The sequence below is a fragment of the Heptranchias perlo genome, chromosome 2 (genome assembly GCF_035084215.1).
Source record: "Heptranchias perlo isolate sHepPer1 chromosome 2, sHepPer1.hap1, whole genome shotgun sequence".
Classification (NCBI taxonomy): domain Eukaryota; kingdom Metazoa; phylum Chordata; class Chondrichthyes; order Hexanchiformes; family Hexanchidae; genus Heptranchias; species Heptranchias perlo.
The window spans coordinates 35,287,762-35,303,752 of NC_090326.1; the positions used below are offsets into that span (position 1 = coordinate 35,287,762).

The 15,991-nt window shown below is 39.6% G+C and overlaps 1 protein-coding gene across 2 annotated transcripts in view; it reads left to right on the forward strand.

Moving 5' to 3' along the window:
- Positions 1–15,991, forward strand: part of mcur1 (mitochondrial calcium uniporter regulator 1) — a 38,048-nt gene that overhangs the window by 2,849 nt on the left and 19,208 nt on the right. Inside the window, exons 3-7 of one of the 2 annotated variants that reach the window (XM_068001716.1) lie at positions 2,408–2,527; positions 2,616–2,700; positions 6,528–6,631; positions 12,078–12,179; positions 14,616–14,657. In XM_068001716.1, the coding sequence (XP_067857817.1) occupies positions 2,697–2,700; positions 6,528–6,631; positions 12,078–12,179; positions 14,616–14,657 (252 nt within the window). In that variant the 5' untranslated portion in view covers positions 2,408–2,527; positions 2,616–2,696. The remainder of the gene's footprint in view (positions 1–2,407; positions 2,528–2,615; positions 2,701–6,527; positions 6,632–12,077; positions 12,180–14,615; positions 14,658–15,991) is intronic. The other variant, XM_068001715.1, reaches the window with a different exon arrangement.

Here is a 15,991-nt window from a genome sequence, read left to right on the forward strand (position 1 = left end):
GCTGAGATGGATAGATTTTTGGACTCTAGGGAAATCAAGGGATATGGGGATTCAGCGGGAAAGTGAAGTTGAGATTGAAGTTGAGACATGATATTATTGAATGGCAGAGCAGACTTGAGGGGCCGTGTGGCCTACCTCTGCACCTATTTCTGATGTTCTTATGCTAAACTTGTACAGAACCTTGGTTAGACCACATTTGGAGTACTGTGAACAGTTCTGGTCTCCACGCTATAAGAAGGATATACAGGCAATGGAGAAGGTGCAAAAAAGATTTACTAAGGTGATCCCAGAAATTAGAGGTTAAACCTATCAGGAAAGATTGAACAGGCTGGGGCTCTTTTCTCTCAAAAAAAGACTGAGAGGTGACCTGCTAGAGGTCTTTAGGGTTATGAAAGGGTTTGATAGGGTAGATATAGAGATGATGCGGGGGGAGACCAGAACTGGAGGCCATAAATGTAAGGTAGTCACTAACAAACCCAATAGGGAATTCAGGAGAAAATTCTTCACCCAGAGAGTGGTTAGAATGTGGAACATGTTTATCACATGGAGTAGTTGAGTCGACTAGCATAGGTGCATTGGAGGGGAAGTTAGATAAACATATGAGGGAGAAGGGAATAGAAAGGTATGTTGATAGGGATAGCTAAAGAAGGAAGGGAGGAGACTCAGGTGAAGCATAAACACTGGCATGGACCTGTTGGGCTGAATGGCCGGTTTTTGTGCTGTGCATTCTTTCTAATTCTTTGTAAAATGTTCATACTGAATCTGGAGCAGATCTCGCACTCCTGGAAGTTGTGCAACATTGAGACACAGCGTAAGCACTATACTGATCATTGCAAATGATCATGACTTTTGATATGCGTCTTGAAATCAGGATCTGGTATTAACTGGGCTCAAATGCAATGCTGAAATAGATCTGCTGAAGGCAGGTCTTGATGGACTGATACTGAGTTGAAAATAAGTGTTGTACACATTGACTGAGGTTGACAGGTTTTGATATGAAAATTTTGATCGATACTAAATTAAACTGCACTAGTTTAAAAATGTAGACATTGCTGAATGACATGAATAAACAGCAGCTCATGCTGTTGAAGATTGAGTGCAATACAGAATATTGCCTTACAACTGAATGAGTGAAGATTGCCTCATTAGAATGATTCTACAATCAACCTTTTTTTAAGAAGAAGCCACATCCAACATTGATTCTCTCTGCCTGTGGAGGGCAGTTTATCAACTGTGTGGCAGTTGATCAAATGAGGAAGAATGTTAAAAAGAGAGACTTTGCATTTATATAATCGTTATCACATGCTTAGCATGTCCCAAAACGTTTTACAACAAATGGGTTATGTTAGAAGTGCAGTCACTAGTTATATGGATAAACATGACAGCCAATTTGCACACAGCAAGGTCCATAGCACATGAATGAATAACTAGTTGATCTGTTTTTGATGGTTGATTGGGAAAGGAATGTTGACCGGGTCACCAGGAAAATATTTTGCTCTTTTACATCCACCAGAGCAGGCAGACAGGGCCTTGTTTTAATGTCTTATCCAAATGACAGCACATCTGACAATGCAGCAGTCCCTCGGTACTGCACTGAAGCGTCTGCCTAGATAATATCCTCAAGTCTGCAATGCGGCTTGAACCCGCAACCTTTGTACTCGAGGTGAGTGCTACTAACTGAGCCAAGCTGACCTAATGTTTAAAAGGAGGAAAGTAAGTTTAAGGCAGTACATTAATAAAATGCTCCTTGATTTTATACAGATTTATTTGAAAAAATTTAAAACTCAGTTTTTTTTTTCCTCTGCTTGGCTGTGGCACAGTGTTATCAGTGGGGTAAATCCTGATACATAGAAAAAAAATGGGGACTGCAACTTCAAAGTGGCCCAAGAGCTTAACTGGAGCTATGACACCCGAGTAAAAACCACATTCCCAGTTGAAGAGGCTGAATATCCAACTGCTAACAAGGTTGCCAGGGTTCTGTGGCTTTGGATTGACTTGGGCTGATCTGAAGTTGTTTTTTATGGAACTATATGAGATGCCTCTAGTGCTTATTGAAGATGGAGGCCTGGCCTAAAGTCTAACCAAATTTCTGTAACTTTTTCCAGTATAAAATTAGGAAGTACATTGTTGAAAACTACTTTTCTCTTCCCCTGTTGGTGTATTTATAATATCTGCTGCCACCTGCTGTTGGGTTTACTAAAACTGTTTTTAGTAAACAGACAGAATAGCCAGTTAGAGGACCTGATTTTATGAAATGATTTGTTTTCACTGGTGAAATAGCTTCTTTTGGCGGGGGGGGGGTTCCTTCCCACCCCCACCCCTCCTCTCCTCCTGTCCTCTACCCCCACACCTTAAAAAGTCAGTGCCTGATTTGCTTTCTCTAAAGCTTGTGTCGATTTTATTTCAGAACTAAGCACGCTGTCAGCATCTTTGCAGTATAATTTGAAAAAAGTGGAACTACCGCCGTTGGAAGGTCAAAAGTTCTATTTCGATACTCATGCGGTGGTGCGGCAACTGGAAGAATATGGTAAATATCATTTTGCTGTGAGTGTATTCCTACTGAAAAGTTGTCTTGTTTTTATTTTCAATTTTACCACTGCGTTTCCTAAATCAAGGGATGTTCTGGAAGAATGAAATGGTCTGAGTGACCCAAGATTTACTGTAAAGATAGAAACCAAGCAAACTCTCAAACTTTGATGGGTAAGCATGAGTGACAGGCAGTCTTGGAATTTGAATACATGTCCATTTAAGAGGGAGGGTGGAGCTACGCTGTGGACCCAACTAGAAATTATGTGTTCAACCTAAGATGAATAAAATGTAGGCATAAACTGAGGGTTTGTTGAAAATAATGGCTGTACAGAAGTTAATATTTAAAGGCATTTGACTAGCCACTGTAATGGGTTCAGTCTAGTAACTAAAGTGCCTCCGTGTCTGAAACTCAACTGGTGGTTTGCTTCCATAGGGATTCTATCATAGTACATGTGATTTAAATAATTGCATATCAGAGGTCTGTTAGGATTTTTTTTTACAAAATCATATCTTCTGCCTCCAAACACAGTCCACTTCTGATAATCCAGAATGAATTTATACAAAAAATGAATTGTCCAATAATTTGAATAGCCTGTATATAGTCAAAATATAAGAATTGGAAGAGATAAATGATCTAAATCACATGTGAAATAGCAAACTATTTTCAGCTGTTGGACTTAGTTATAAGACTAAATGGATGACCCAATAAGCAGTGTTACTGGCTCATAAAGGAAAGGACTTGCATTTATATAGAGTCTTTCATGACTTCAGGACATCCCAAAGCGCTTTACAGCCAATGAAGTACTTTTTTTTTAAGTGTAGTCACTGTTGCAATGTAGGGAAACGCGGCAGCCAATTTGCACTCAAGTCCCATAAACGGCAGTGAGATACATGACCAGGTAATCTGTTTGTGATGTTGGTTGAGGGATAAATATTGGCCAGGACTCCGGGAGAACTCCTCAGCTCTTCTTCCAATAGTGCCTCTCTCGTCCATCCAAGAGTAGTCAGGGCCTTGGTTTAACATCTCATCCGAAAGAAGGCACCTCCAACACTGCAGCACTCCCTCAGTACTGCACTGGATTATGTGTTCAAGTCTGTGGAATGGGGCATGAACCCATGACCTGCTGACTCAGGGGCAAGAGTGCTATCACTGAGCCAAGGTTGCCAAAGTCCAATGATTTTGGACTGATCAGTTTCTTAGAGGTTAGATCCCTCGCTGATGTAATTTCTTATTAGAAATCTAAAAGTAATAGCTGTCAAGCAGCACATTTTCCACCCTGTTGCTTCTTTGTGCACCATGGGCGTCAAGTGAGGGAGAAACCACTATATTGGTGCTCTGATCAGAGTTAAATTCAAGGGATTAATTGTGTGATCAATTGCCACTCTTTTTAAAAACTGTCTAGTCATTACCACTGCACCAATATTTTACTTGCTGTAAGTATTATAGACTTATTGTTACCACCACCTTCAGTAGTAAGAACTGGTGATATTCAGCCATTTTAATGTACACATGGCTTTTTCTGACAAAGGACAAGTTATCCCCAGCGCAAAAAAGCAGTATTTTAACACCTCTAGCATAATCCAAACCAGAATGTTTCACATCACAGAACATACTTTGTTTTTTTACCTCATGCCTCTGAAACACTGTGGGTCACTTTTCTACATTAAAAGCGATATATAAATGCAAGTTGTTGTTGAGTTGTACAAATGCTCATCGCATCATATTTCATGTGATTTAAACAATTGTCTCTGCAACAAGACAATGCACTGAGGATGCATGAAGATTGAACCTAAAGACTCAATCACACATTTTCCAATGATGGAAGAAACTGTGTACAACCGTAAACATCAAAGAAGTGCTCAGTCACTTGCAATTTGCTCACTGCCAACTGAAAAGGAGAACTTCGCTGTTGATGCTTGTATGTGGCTAGATTATGTATTTGGTAACTATTTATTTACAGTGCATAATTCCAGAATATAACACTGGGACTACCAGTCAACATGCATTTCCAAAGCTGTTTTAGGATGTCAGTTTGGTGGGACTTACTTTTCAATAGCATTAGTTTTGCCCATCCCCCAATCATGATTGCTTGCCGTGCTCTTAAACATAATTAATTAGACTTTTTTTTTCTTTTGAGGGTTTTATGACATCTGCGAAGAATAATACAACAACTGCAAGTAGTTACTGGTGTGGCTCTGATTTACCTCAAGGCTCTCAGTACTGAAATTTCAGACTAAGAAATTAATGTTGGAGGAGACAAGTGCTTGAAGTATCCAAGACCCAATATTCTATGAGTTCATTACCCTAATGTTGGCTTTTTTTTCTCTCCTCGGTAACATCTAATGATTTATTTATATAAACACAATTGTTGGTCTGAATATATTGGTCATATTTTTATTAATTAACCTGCTTGGTTTTCTGAGTATACTTTTTTTTTAAATGATCAGAATGCTGGATGTCCTGCCACTAGTCCTGGTAATTGGGGCCTTTTTTCTACCCAGTGTGTGGCCCGATTAATTTATATTCAGTCGATACTATTACTCAAGATTGAATCAAGATAATGTTGGGCCACGTAATTAATGAGGCTGAGTTCGAAGTGGATTTTGCTGGCCAATTAAGTGTATTTTCCTTTGTAAACCACTAAACTCTATTATGCAGCAAAAATTTTTATTTGTTGTATTTTTTTTTTAAGTACTTGAAAAATTACAAAAATACATTAAGTTGGACTAAATATTGTAGTTGGTAGAACAGCTTCTCTCTGATATTGTACAGTGTGAAAGTAGATTACAAGCTATGAAGGGGTCTATGCATTAGAGACAGTTTGGGGGGAAATAAAGCAGTGTGATAGAGCCTGAATGGAAGTATTGGGACTTGAACAGCATGTCAAAATATAACAGAAATGAAAGAACGATGCAAGCGAGCATGAAAAAGGTTGTAAAGTGTGAGCTAATGGTGGAAGACTTCATTTGGAGTGCTTTTACGCTACAACTTTCCTGGGCTGAGAGGGTTGTCCTATGAGGAGAGTTTGAGTAGAATGGGCTTATACTCTCTGGAGTTTAGAAGAATGAGGGATGATCTCATTGAAATATATAAGATTATTAGGGGGCTTGACAGGGTAGATGTGGAGAGGCTGTTTACCCTGGCTGGAGAGTCTAGAACTAGGGGGCATAGTCTCAGTATAAGGGGTCGGCTATTTAAGACTGAGATGAGGAGGCATTTCTTCACTGAGGGTTGGAATTCTCTACCCCAAAGGGCTGTGGATGCTAAGTCGTTGAGTATATTCAATGCTGCGATAGATAGATTTTTGGACTCTAGGGAAATCAAGGGATATGGGGATTAGGTGGGAAAGTGGAGTTGAGGTCAAAGATCAGCCATGATCTTATTGAATGGCAGAGCAGGTTCAAGGGGCCGTATGGCCTACTCCTGCTCCTGTTACTTATGTTTAGAGTTAGTGCCAAGCAAAGTTGTAGTATAAGTGCAGAGTCGGCCTCCAGAGAGAAGCAAAGTGAGACTCAGTGGAGGCGGTAGTTTGTGCCGTTTGGGTTTGCCACCTCATGAAGTGTAATTCCCATGTCTGGTTTTAAAGTTGAAGACAGCTCAGCCGGGTAGATGGATAGGAGATTTAAAACTAGCTGTGTGGCTAAAGTTAGAGAGGACAGTTGCTATTTAAATGTCATGGCGATAAGAGAAAATGTTGCAGCAGCTGATAGAAAAGCTCTGGTTGAAATGAGATAGAACAGAAAGAAAAAGTATTTGTGGATACCAGCTGATGTAAGAATTTTGGATTGTAATATTGACCCTCATCTTATGTAAGGAGTGTGGATTTTTGGGTATAATTGAGGTTGGGATTATTTTATGGAGGGTTACTGTCAGTTTTATTTCTGGGAGTTTTTTTTATTAATCTATCTGCTCTTTTCACTATTATCAATTTTTACACTAGTACCTTTGTTCTAATAGGCTTTACTGTTACAATGTTTTGCTGTTGTTTTTCTCACAGGCTTCAGCACTAAGCAATCAGAGGTTGTGGTAGCTGCACTGCTGAGAATCATGAACTCCAGTATGGAAGTTACATACAAGGACATGGCGACCAAAATTCAACAAGTAAGGCAGCCCCAGTGATACAAAATGCAAAATACTGCAGATGCTGGAAATCAAACAAAAACAGAAAACACTGGAGACACTCGGCATGTCAGTCAGCATCTGTCGAGAAAACACAAGTGAAACATCAACTGTCTCATGTTTTCCCGATGGAAGCTGCCTGACCTGCTGAGTGTCTCCAGTGTTTTCTGTTTTTGTTTCCGCCCCAATGGTATGGTACACTGGAAAAGACATTCTTACTTGCTAATTGAGATGTGACACTGTGCATTTTGTAAGCAACATAGGATACTGTGGAGTTTTACAGGCTTGTAATTTAAACAGTGGATTTGGAGAACATATAATGGTGACATTCTCATTATTAGTTAAACTCAGTGCTAAAATTGCATCCTTTCCATATAGTCTTTATAATGTTTGCTAGCTGTGTTTTTCATTGCTAAGTCTTGTTCCTGGCATTTTCATCCACATAAAGCGTGTGAGCCTTCAAAATAAAAAACTGTGGACATTTCATGTTGAAATGTTCTTAAAATAAAGATATGCTTGTGTTTTAAAAACTCATTTCCTGCAATTAGTAATACTGCTTTTTAAAAAAAAAACTAAATGGGAGTGTTTTTTTAAGTTATAGCTTTTTGTGTTACAGGCTTTTTTAAAGTTCAGAGATTTCTGTGATAAACTGACCACTGAGGGTAGTGCAGGCTGGTAGCAGGTTTATAAAGCTGGTCTGGCTGTTGGATATCTTGCCAACTGTAGTTGGTCGATTTTCTTTAGTGGTGTTCAAAATTATTGGAGAATGTTAAGAGCATGAGTGCTGACAATTTTAATTTAGGCTTTAATGTTCCAATGGAAACATTCATAGTATAGAACCATTGGAATTACAACACAGAAGGAGGCATCAGAAGTAGGAGCGGGAGTAGGCCATGTGGCCCCTCAAGTCTGATCCGCCATTCAATGAGATCATGGCTGATCTTCAATCTCAACTCCACTTTCCCACCTGATCCTCATATCCCTTGATTCCCTGAGCATCCAAAAATCTATTGATCTCATTCTTGAATATACTCAACAACTTAGCATCCACAGCCATCCGGGGTAGAGAATTCCAAAGATTCACAACCCTCTGAGTGAAGAAATTGCTCCTTATCTCAGTCCTAAATGGTCGACCACTTTTCCTGAGACGATGCCCCTTAGTTCTAGACTCTGCAGCCAGGGGAAACAGCCTCTTGGCATCTACCCTGTCAAGCCCTCTCAGAATTTTATGTTTCAATGGGATCACCTCTCGTTCTTAACTCCTGAGAGTATAGGCCCATTCTACTCAATCTCTCCTCATCGGACAATCCTTTTAACCAGGAATCAATCTAGTGAACCTTTGTTGCATCGCCTCTAAGGCAAGTATATCCTTCCTTAGGCAAGGAGACCAAAACTGTACACAGTACTTCAGGTGTGGTCTCACCAAAGCCCTATACAATTGCAGCAAGACTTCCTTGTACTCCAACTCCCTTGCAATAAAAGCCAACATACCATTTGCCTTCCTAATTGCTTGCTGTACCTGCATGTTAACTTTCTGGGTTTTGTGTACAAGGACACCCAAATCCCTCTGAACACCAACAGTTAATAATTTCTCACTATTTAAAAAATATTCCATTTTTCTATTCTTCCTACCAATGTGAATAACCTCACATTTTCCCACATTATACTTCATCTGCCAGCTTCTTGCCCACTCACTTAACCTGTATATATCCCTTTGCAGACTTTAATGTTCTTCTCACAGCTTACTTTCCCACCTAGCTTTGTAATGTCAGCAAACTTGGATACATTACGTTTGGTCCCTTCATGTAAGTCATTAATATAGATTGTAATTAGCTGAGGCCCATGCACTGATCCTTGCGGCACCCCACTAGTTACAGCCTGCCAACCCGAGAATAACCCGTTTATTCCTACTCTCTGTTTTCTGTCCGTTAACCAATCCCCAATCCATGCTAATATTATCCCCAACCCCATGAGCCCTTATCTTGTGTAACAACCTTTTGTGTGGCACCTTATTGAATGCCTTTTGAAAATCCAAATATATGACATCCACTGTTTTCCCTTTACCTACCTTATTAATTACATCCTCAAAAAACTCCAGTAGATTTGTCAAACACTATTTCCCTTTCATAAAACCATTATGACTCTGCCGAATCATATTATAATTTCCCAAGTGCCCCGTTGCCATGTCCTTAGTAATGGTTTCCAGAATTTTCCCTACGACTGATGTCAGGCTAACAGGCCTGTAGTTCCCTGTTTTCTCCCTCCTTTCTTGAATAGCAGTGTTATATTTGCTACCTTCCAATCCACTGGGATTGTTCTAGAATCTAGGTAATTTTGGAAGATCACAACCAATGCATCCACTATCTCTGCAGCCACCTCTTTTAAAATCCTAGGATGTAAGCCATCAGGTCCAGGGGATTTAAATTTAAGGCCTTTCAACCCATCCCATCTATGCCGGTGATAGCTCTTCAACTGAAGCAATCTACTATAATCCCAATGCCCTGTTCTTTTCTTTTAAGCTTTTATATTCATCCTTTTCAAATGTTTATCCCATTCCCTTTCTGAATGATATCGATTCTGCCTCAGTAGCTACTTGTGGTAAAGCATTCTATGTTCTAATAACTCTTTGTATGAAAAATGTCCCCTTCATTCTTCCAGTGATTTTGTTTTATGCCCCCTTGTTACCGATTTGCCAACCAATGGAAACAATCTTTTGCTTTTTACCCTCTTAAAACCTTTGACAATTTTGAAAACTGCCAGTGGATTTCCCCCTCTCCCCTTTAATCTCTGATCCAGTGGAAAAGCCCCAGTTTTTCAAGCCTTTCGTCATTACTGTAACCTCTCATTCTGGCACCATTCTATTGAATCTGCTGTACCATTTCAATGTTTGATAATCCTTTCTACAGTGGTTTTCCCAGAACTACCTGCAATACTCTGGTTGTGACTTGCCAATGTCTTGTGCAAACTCAACAGGACTTCCTTGCTTTTATATTCAGTGCCTCTGTGATAAAACTCAATCCTATTTGCTTTTTTATGGCCTTTTCTAGCTGCAATCTTGTATTTAAAGATTTATGTATCTACACCTCTAGATCTCGCAGTTCCTCTGCTATATTTACAGTATATGCCTTTTAACTGCCTAGATAAGATCATTTCAACCCTTACTTAGATTGCTGTGAGGTTCAAGACTGTTTCCCAAGCACTCTGACACTGAGAATAATATATCATGGTGATACAGCTACTGAAACATTATGAATAACTTCATAACTGTGATGGTAAAAGGTTAGCTATGAAATAAAAGTTAAAACCCAATGTCATGTAATTTTAATATGTAAACACTTTACCTATGCTCAGCCTGCTGCCCCTTTATTCCTCTCGTATTCTGCTCCACTCTGTGTCTTTGGCTGATATTTTCTATTTTTGATATTTACTGTAATTTTTTTCCCATTCAAACATTTTTTTGCTTTTCTTTTAACTTTGCAGTTCCAGGGTTTCTGTAATGTTCCTATCTAATGATTGCACCTGCTTTGAGTACATATATGCCTTCCTATACTTGCTTTAGTTAATTTATATCTCTATCTCTCTCTGTTTCTATATAATATATGAGCCCAACCATGTGCAGTGACTAAATTGACATGTACAGTCAATTATATTAATATGCTGAGTATAGTTGATTTGGTACAGTAACTTCTCGCCAACAAACAAGTGTCAGTGCTAGCTATTTTCTTCAAAAATTAAAAATAATAATTATCTACATCTGCATTTTTTTCACTCCCAAAGTATTTTCTCATCTTTGCTGTACCTTCCCTTATTACGTCTACTCCAGGCTACTCAAATTATGAAACCTGCTGCTGGGAGTTGCACAAAGTTGGTCCGTATGTAGTGGGGGGGGGGGTTCTTTCTCCTTTTCTCCCATTGTGTGGACAAGCACCCAATCTCTGCTCAGTAGCTTCTTGTGATGGCGTAGTTATAATCTGAACACAGCTTGTGGAGGCTCACTGGTGTGACCTGAGTACTGTCCATGTGACACAGTATATTGGAGCTTCAAGGCATTGGGCCAGCATATTACCCAAAAAAAACAAAAGATGAAAACTGGATCATAATTTCTCTAACTACATATTAAGACCCATGAAAAATAGATGTTTATATGGGAGTTAAATTATTTCATTTCTTTTGGATCCCTTTTCCATCCAGGCAAACTGAAAATGAATACCTATGTATTGAAATAAATCCAAAGACCTGTAAAAGTGGAATCAGATCCTTTTATAGTTTACAGTTTAATTTGTATGTCTGTGTATTTCACATTTTGTCTGTTTTTAATAATTTCCAAGGAGTCTATAATCACTAACCTGCTATATCAATAACTCAGATACTTATCAGTGTTCAACTGCAATTAAAGTAGACTGAGCATGCAGAAAATTTAATGGATTTCCCCTGCAGCCTGAGATTTTCCAGAGAATAATTGGCCCTGGGCCTGTGATTTCCTGACTACTGCTCCTTACAGGCACCATTCTGTGATGCGAGTGCCTGATGGAGGAATCAGCCCTTCAGTTACCTATTTATGCACCTGTAAACACTGAGATTTCACCTTGATCAACTGGAGAGAGGAAAAAGATTTGCATCATAATAGAGTGGTTTTTCTTTTATTAGCTATGGCATTCCTATTCAGAAATAGAGGACTATCAGCATGCCAATTGCATCTATAAGTAGTCTTGAACAAAGCTAGCTATCTATCTATCTATATATATATATCTGTAAGCTCTGATCACTCCATAACATCACATGTTGAATAGAAACTGAAATGTCATCTGGGAGCTGAAGCATTCACCAAATTTTGATACAGTGGAGTTTGTTGCAATAGCATCTAAATTGCTATAGCAGTAACATGTATTCTCAATTTACTTGTGTTCTGAAAGGTTGAAGTCCAAAAAAAATACTAAGTGAGTGAATTGTGCACGACAATCTACTTCTGTTAATTGAAAGGAAATTGAATTATCCAGTAGTGTGAACTGAGCAGTTTTAATAAACTGCCCATGGTGTTTATGCACAATTTAATTTCAAATTAACAGATAATTCAAATTATGTAATGTTGAGTAGACTGTAGTTAACTTCTGAATTCATAGTGACTGCTTTTTGAATGTTTTATCAAAACCCCTTTAATCGCCATTCAGAGGATTGAGTGCAACTATCTTTTTTTCTAGATTTTTTTTTTATTCGTTTATGGGATGTAGGTGTCGCTGGCGAGGCCTGCATTTATTGCCCATCCCTAATTGAATTATAACTCCAAACAGATGTTTTTATTTTGTTGTGTGCTTATTGTGTTGAATACATTTTGTAATCACATCTTAATATCCCACCGAAACCTGCCTCTTGGTATTGAAATTATGCTGTCTCTTGTATTAAATTCTTCTATAATTTATTTTAATTACAGGAAATAATGCTTCAGCAGATTATGTCACACATAACAGCTGTGAAAAAGGACATGATCATATTAGAAAAGAGTGAATTTTCAGCAATACGAGCAGCTAATGAGGTGAGTGTTTGTCAATTTGAAGCTAGAATGTTAAGTCAGTAAGGTCTAGAATGCTGGCGTCTCAGCAAATGAAAATGAAGACCATGGTGTATTGCTGCAAGATTGCAGTGCTGTTGATATAAAAAACCATGAAGCAGTCCATCAGTAATTTGCCAAACCTAACCGAAGGATGATGTATGCATCGAACTGATGTATTTGTGGGGGTGTCGGGGAGAACAAGAAAAAGTGGAATGTGTATTTAAATGAGTTTTTACATTTTTATTCAGAAGATAATTATTCCAAGGCAAGTTACAAATTAGTTTAAATCATTTAAGTGAGCAATTCTTATTGTAATTTGCTAACAATGGGTTCAAAGGAGGGTGTCAAAATTAATGCCAGTTTGATTGCTTTTCCGTGTTAGCAGATCTAAGCTGGAATGGCAGCAGGGACACTACAATTGATCCTCAGTGTCCAGGATCGATTGGGGCAGGGAGGGAAAAACGTGTTTGGGCATTGCTTTGATGACCTCTGTGGTTAAATAACAACTGTTCATTAAGCCTTGTGCATGAAGAATGGCCACTTGGATGTATAGCCGTGCCTCTAGCCAAGCTGTTCCAGTACAGCTACAACACTGGCATCTACCCGACAATGTGGAAAATTGCCCAGGTATGTCCTGTCCACAAAAAGCAGGACAAATCCAATCCGGCCAATTACAGCCCCATCAGTCTACTCTCAATCATCAGCAAAGTGATGAAGATGTCGTTGACAGTGCTATCAAGCGGTACTTACTCACCAATAACCTGCTCACCGATGCTCAGTTTGGGTTCCACCAGGACTACTCTGCTCCAGACCTCATTACAGCCTTTGTCCAAACATGGACAAAAGAGCTGAATTTCGGAGGTGAGATGAGAGTGACTGTCCTTGACATCAAGGCAGCATTTGACCGAGTGTGGTACCAAGGAGCCCTAGTAAAATCGAAGTCAATGGGAATCAGGGGGAAAACTCTCCAGTGGCTGAAGTCATACCTAGCACAAAGGAAGATGGCACTGGTTGTTGGAGGCCAATCATCTCAGCCCCAGGACATTGCTGCAGGAGTTCCTCAGGGCAGTGTCCTAGGCCCAACCATCTCCAGCTGCTTAATCCATGACCTTCCCTCCATCATAGGTCAGAAATGGGGATGTTTGCTGATGATTGCATAGTGTTCATTTCCATTCGCAACCCCTCAGATAATGAAGCAGTCCTTGTCTGCATGCAGCAAGACCTGGACAACATCCAGGCTTGGGCTAATAAGTGGCAAGTAACATTCGTGCCAGGCAATGACCATCTCCAGCAAGAGAGAGTCTAACCACCTTCCCTTGCCATTCAACGGCATTATCATCGCCGAATCCCCCACCATCAACATCCTGGGGGTCACCATTGACCAGAAACTTAACTGGACCAGCTACATAAATACTGTAGCTACAAGAGCAGGTCAGAGGCTGGGTATTCTGTGGCGAGTGACTCACTTCCTGACTCCCCAAAGCCTTTCCACCATCTACAAGGCACAAGTCAGGAGTGTGATGGAATACTCTCCACTTGCCTGGGTGAATGCAACTCCAACAACACTCGAAGCTCAACACCATCCAGGACAAAGCAGCCCGCTTGATTGGCACCCCATCCACCATCCTAAACATTCACTCCCTTCACCACCGGCACACCGTGGCTGCAGTGTGTACCATCTACAGGATGCACTGCAGCAATTCGCCAAGGCTTCTTCGACAGCACCTCCCAAACCTGCGACCTCTACCACCTAGAAGGACAAGAGCAGCAGGCACCTGGGAACAACACCACCTGCAAGCTCCTCTCCAAGTCACACACCATCCCGACTTGGAAATACATCGTCGTTTCTTCTTCATTGCTGGGTCAAAATCCTGGAATTCCCTACTTAACAGCTCAGTGGGAGAACCTTCACCACACGGACTGCAGCGGTTCAAGAAGGCGGCTCACCACCACCTTCTTAAGAGCAACTAGGGATGGGCAATAAATGCTGGCCTTTCCAGCGACGCCCACATCTCATGAATGAATTAAAAAAAAAAGGATGAGGTACTGGGGGTGCATGGTGTCCATGGAACTATACCCAGTCAGGGGTGGTAGCAGAAAATTGTCTTTTTTAAAAAAAATTTTATATGTAGGAGAAATTGTGTAGAGTGTACTTTGTTCATATTTAAAGTTCATAAATAGTGAAAGGTTGATTGACTCTAGGTTAAGAATTAAAAGGTGTGTGTTTTTTATGTTTAAAGTGCATGCTAGTATCGCTGGTGGAGTTGGGTTTTAATAATTCTATTAGCTAAAGATAAACAGTATATAGAACTGACTGAAGATGGTATTTTAGGAATAATGTAAGTTAATATTTCAAGATGCTGTGACTAGGCTTCACTACGTATTTTGAAAAGACTGATTTGTGACTTTCTTTTTCAGAAACTGAAAATTGAATTGCAACAACTCAAAAAGCAGTTAATAGTAAGCCTTTTTTCTAAGTTTACTGTGAAGTTATGGATTACTGGATAAATGTTAGCTGCAGGAATTTTAGGAGTAATGGTTTTTAAATGTGTTCCTACGAGAAGCTGCATTATTAGGGCAAGTACTGGAAATGAATATTTTGAAAGTTTCTGAAAGTAAGGTGCTAAAGTACTATACAAATGCAAGTTTTTTTTTTCTCTCTCGCCCAGAAACTCCATGGGTTTTTGATTTTCTGGGCTGGAGTAATCTTCACTGACAAATAGTAGATGGGAATGTCTATGGATGTAGTTTATATGGACTTCCAGAAGGCGTTCGATAAGGTTCCACATAAGAGACTATTGGCTAAAATTAAAGCTCATGGAATTGAAGGAAAATTATTGACCTGGTTAGGAGATTGGTTAAAGGTTAGAAGTCAGAATAGGGATAATGAATATGTACTTGAATTGGTAGGAAGTGACTAGTGGTGTCCCACAAGGATCTTTGCTGGGGCCTCAACTATTCACTATATTTATTAATGACTTAGATAACACAATAGGGAGCCAAATATCCAACTTTGCCGATGGCACAATGATTGGTGGCATAGTAAGTAGTGTAGGCAGGAGCGTAAAATTACAAAGAGACATTGATAGATTAAGTCCGTGGGCAAAACTGTGGCAGATGGATTTCAGTGCAGGTATGTGTGAGGTCATCCATTTTGGACCAAAAAAAGGATAGATCCAAGTATTTTTTTAAATGGTGAAAAGCTAGGAACATTGGAGGTCCAAAGAGGTTTAGGGGTCCATGTACACAGATTATTAGAATGTAGCAGTCAGGTGCAAAAAATAATCAAAAAAGCTAATGGAACATTAACCTTTATAACTAGAGGGCTAGAAGATAAAGGGGAAGCAATTTTGCTACAGCTGTACAAAGCCCTGGTTAGACCACATCTAGAGTGCTGTGTATGGTTCTGGGCACCGCACCTTAGAAAGGATATATTGGCCTTGGAAGATGTGCAGCGCAGATTCACCAGAATGTTACCAGGGCTCCAAGGGCTAGATTATGAGCAGAGATTACATAAACTAGCCTTATATTCCCTGTAATATAGAAGGTTAAGTGGTGATTTGATTGAGATGTATGGATTTTGAAAGGAATTAATAGGTAGATAGAGAATTTTTTTCTGCTGGTGGAAGAGTCTAGGACAAGGGGACATAACCTTAAAATCAGAGCCAGGACATTGAGGAGAGAAGTTAGGAAACACTTCATGCAAATAGTGGTAGAATTATGGAACTCTCCCACAAAAAGCAGCAGATGCGAACTCAATTAATAATTTTAAATCTGAGATTGATAGATTTTTG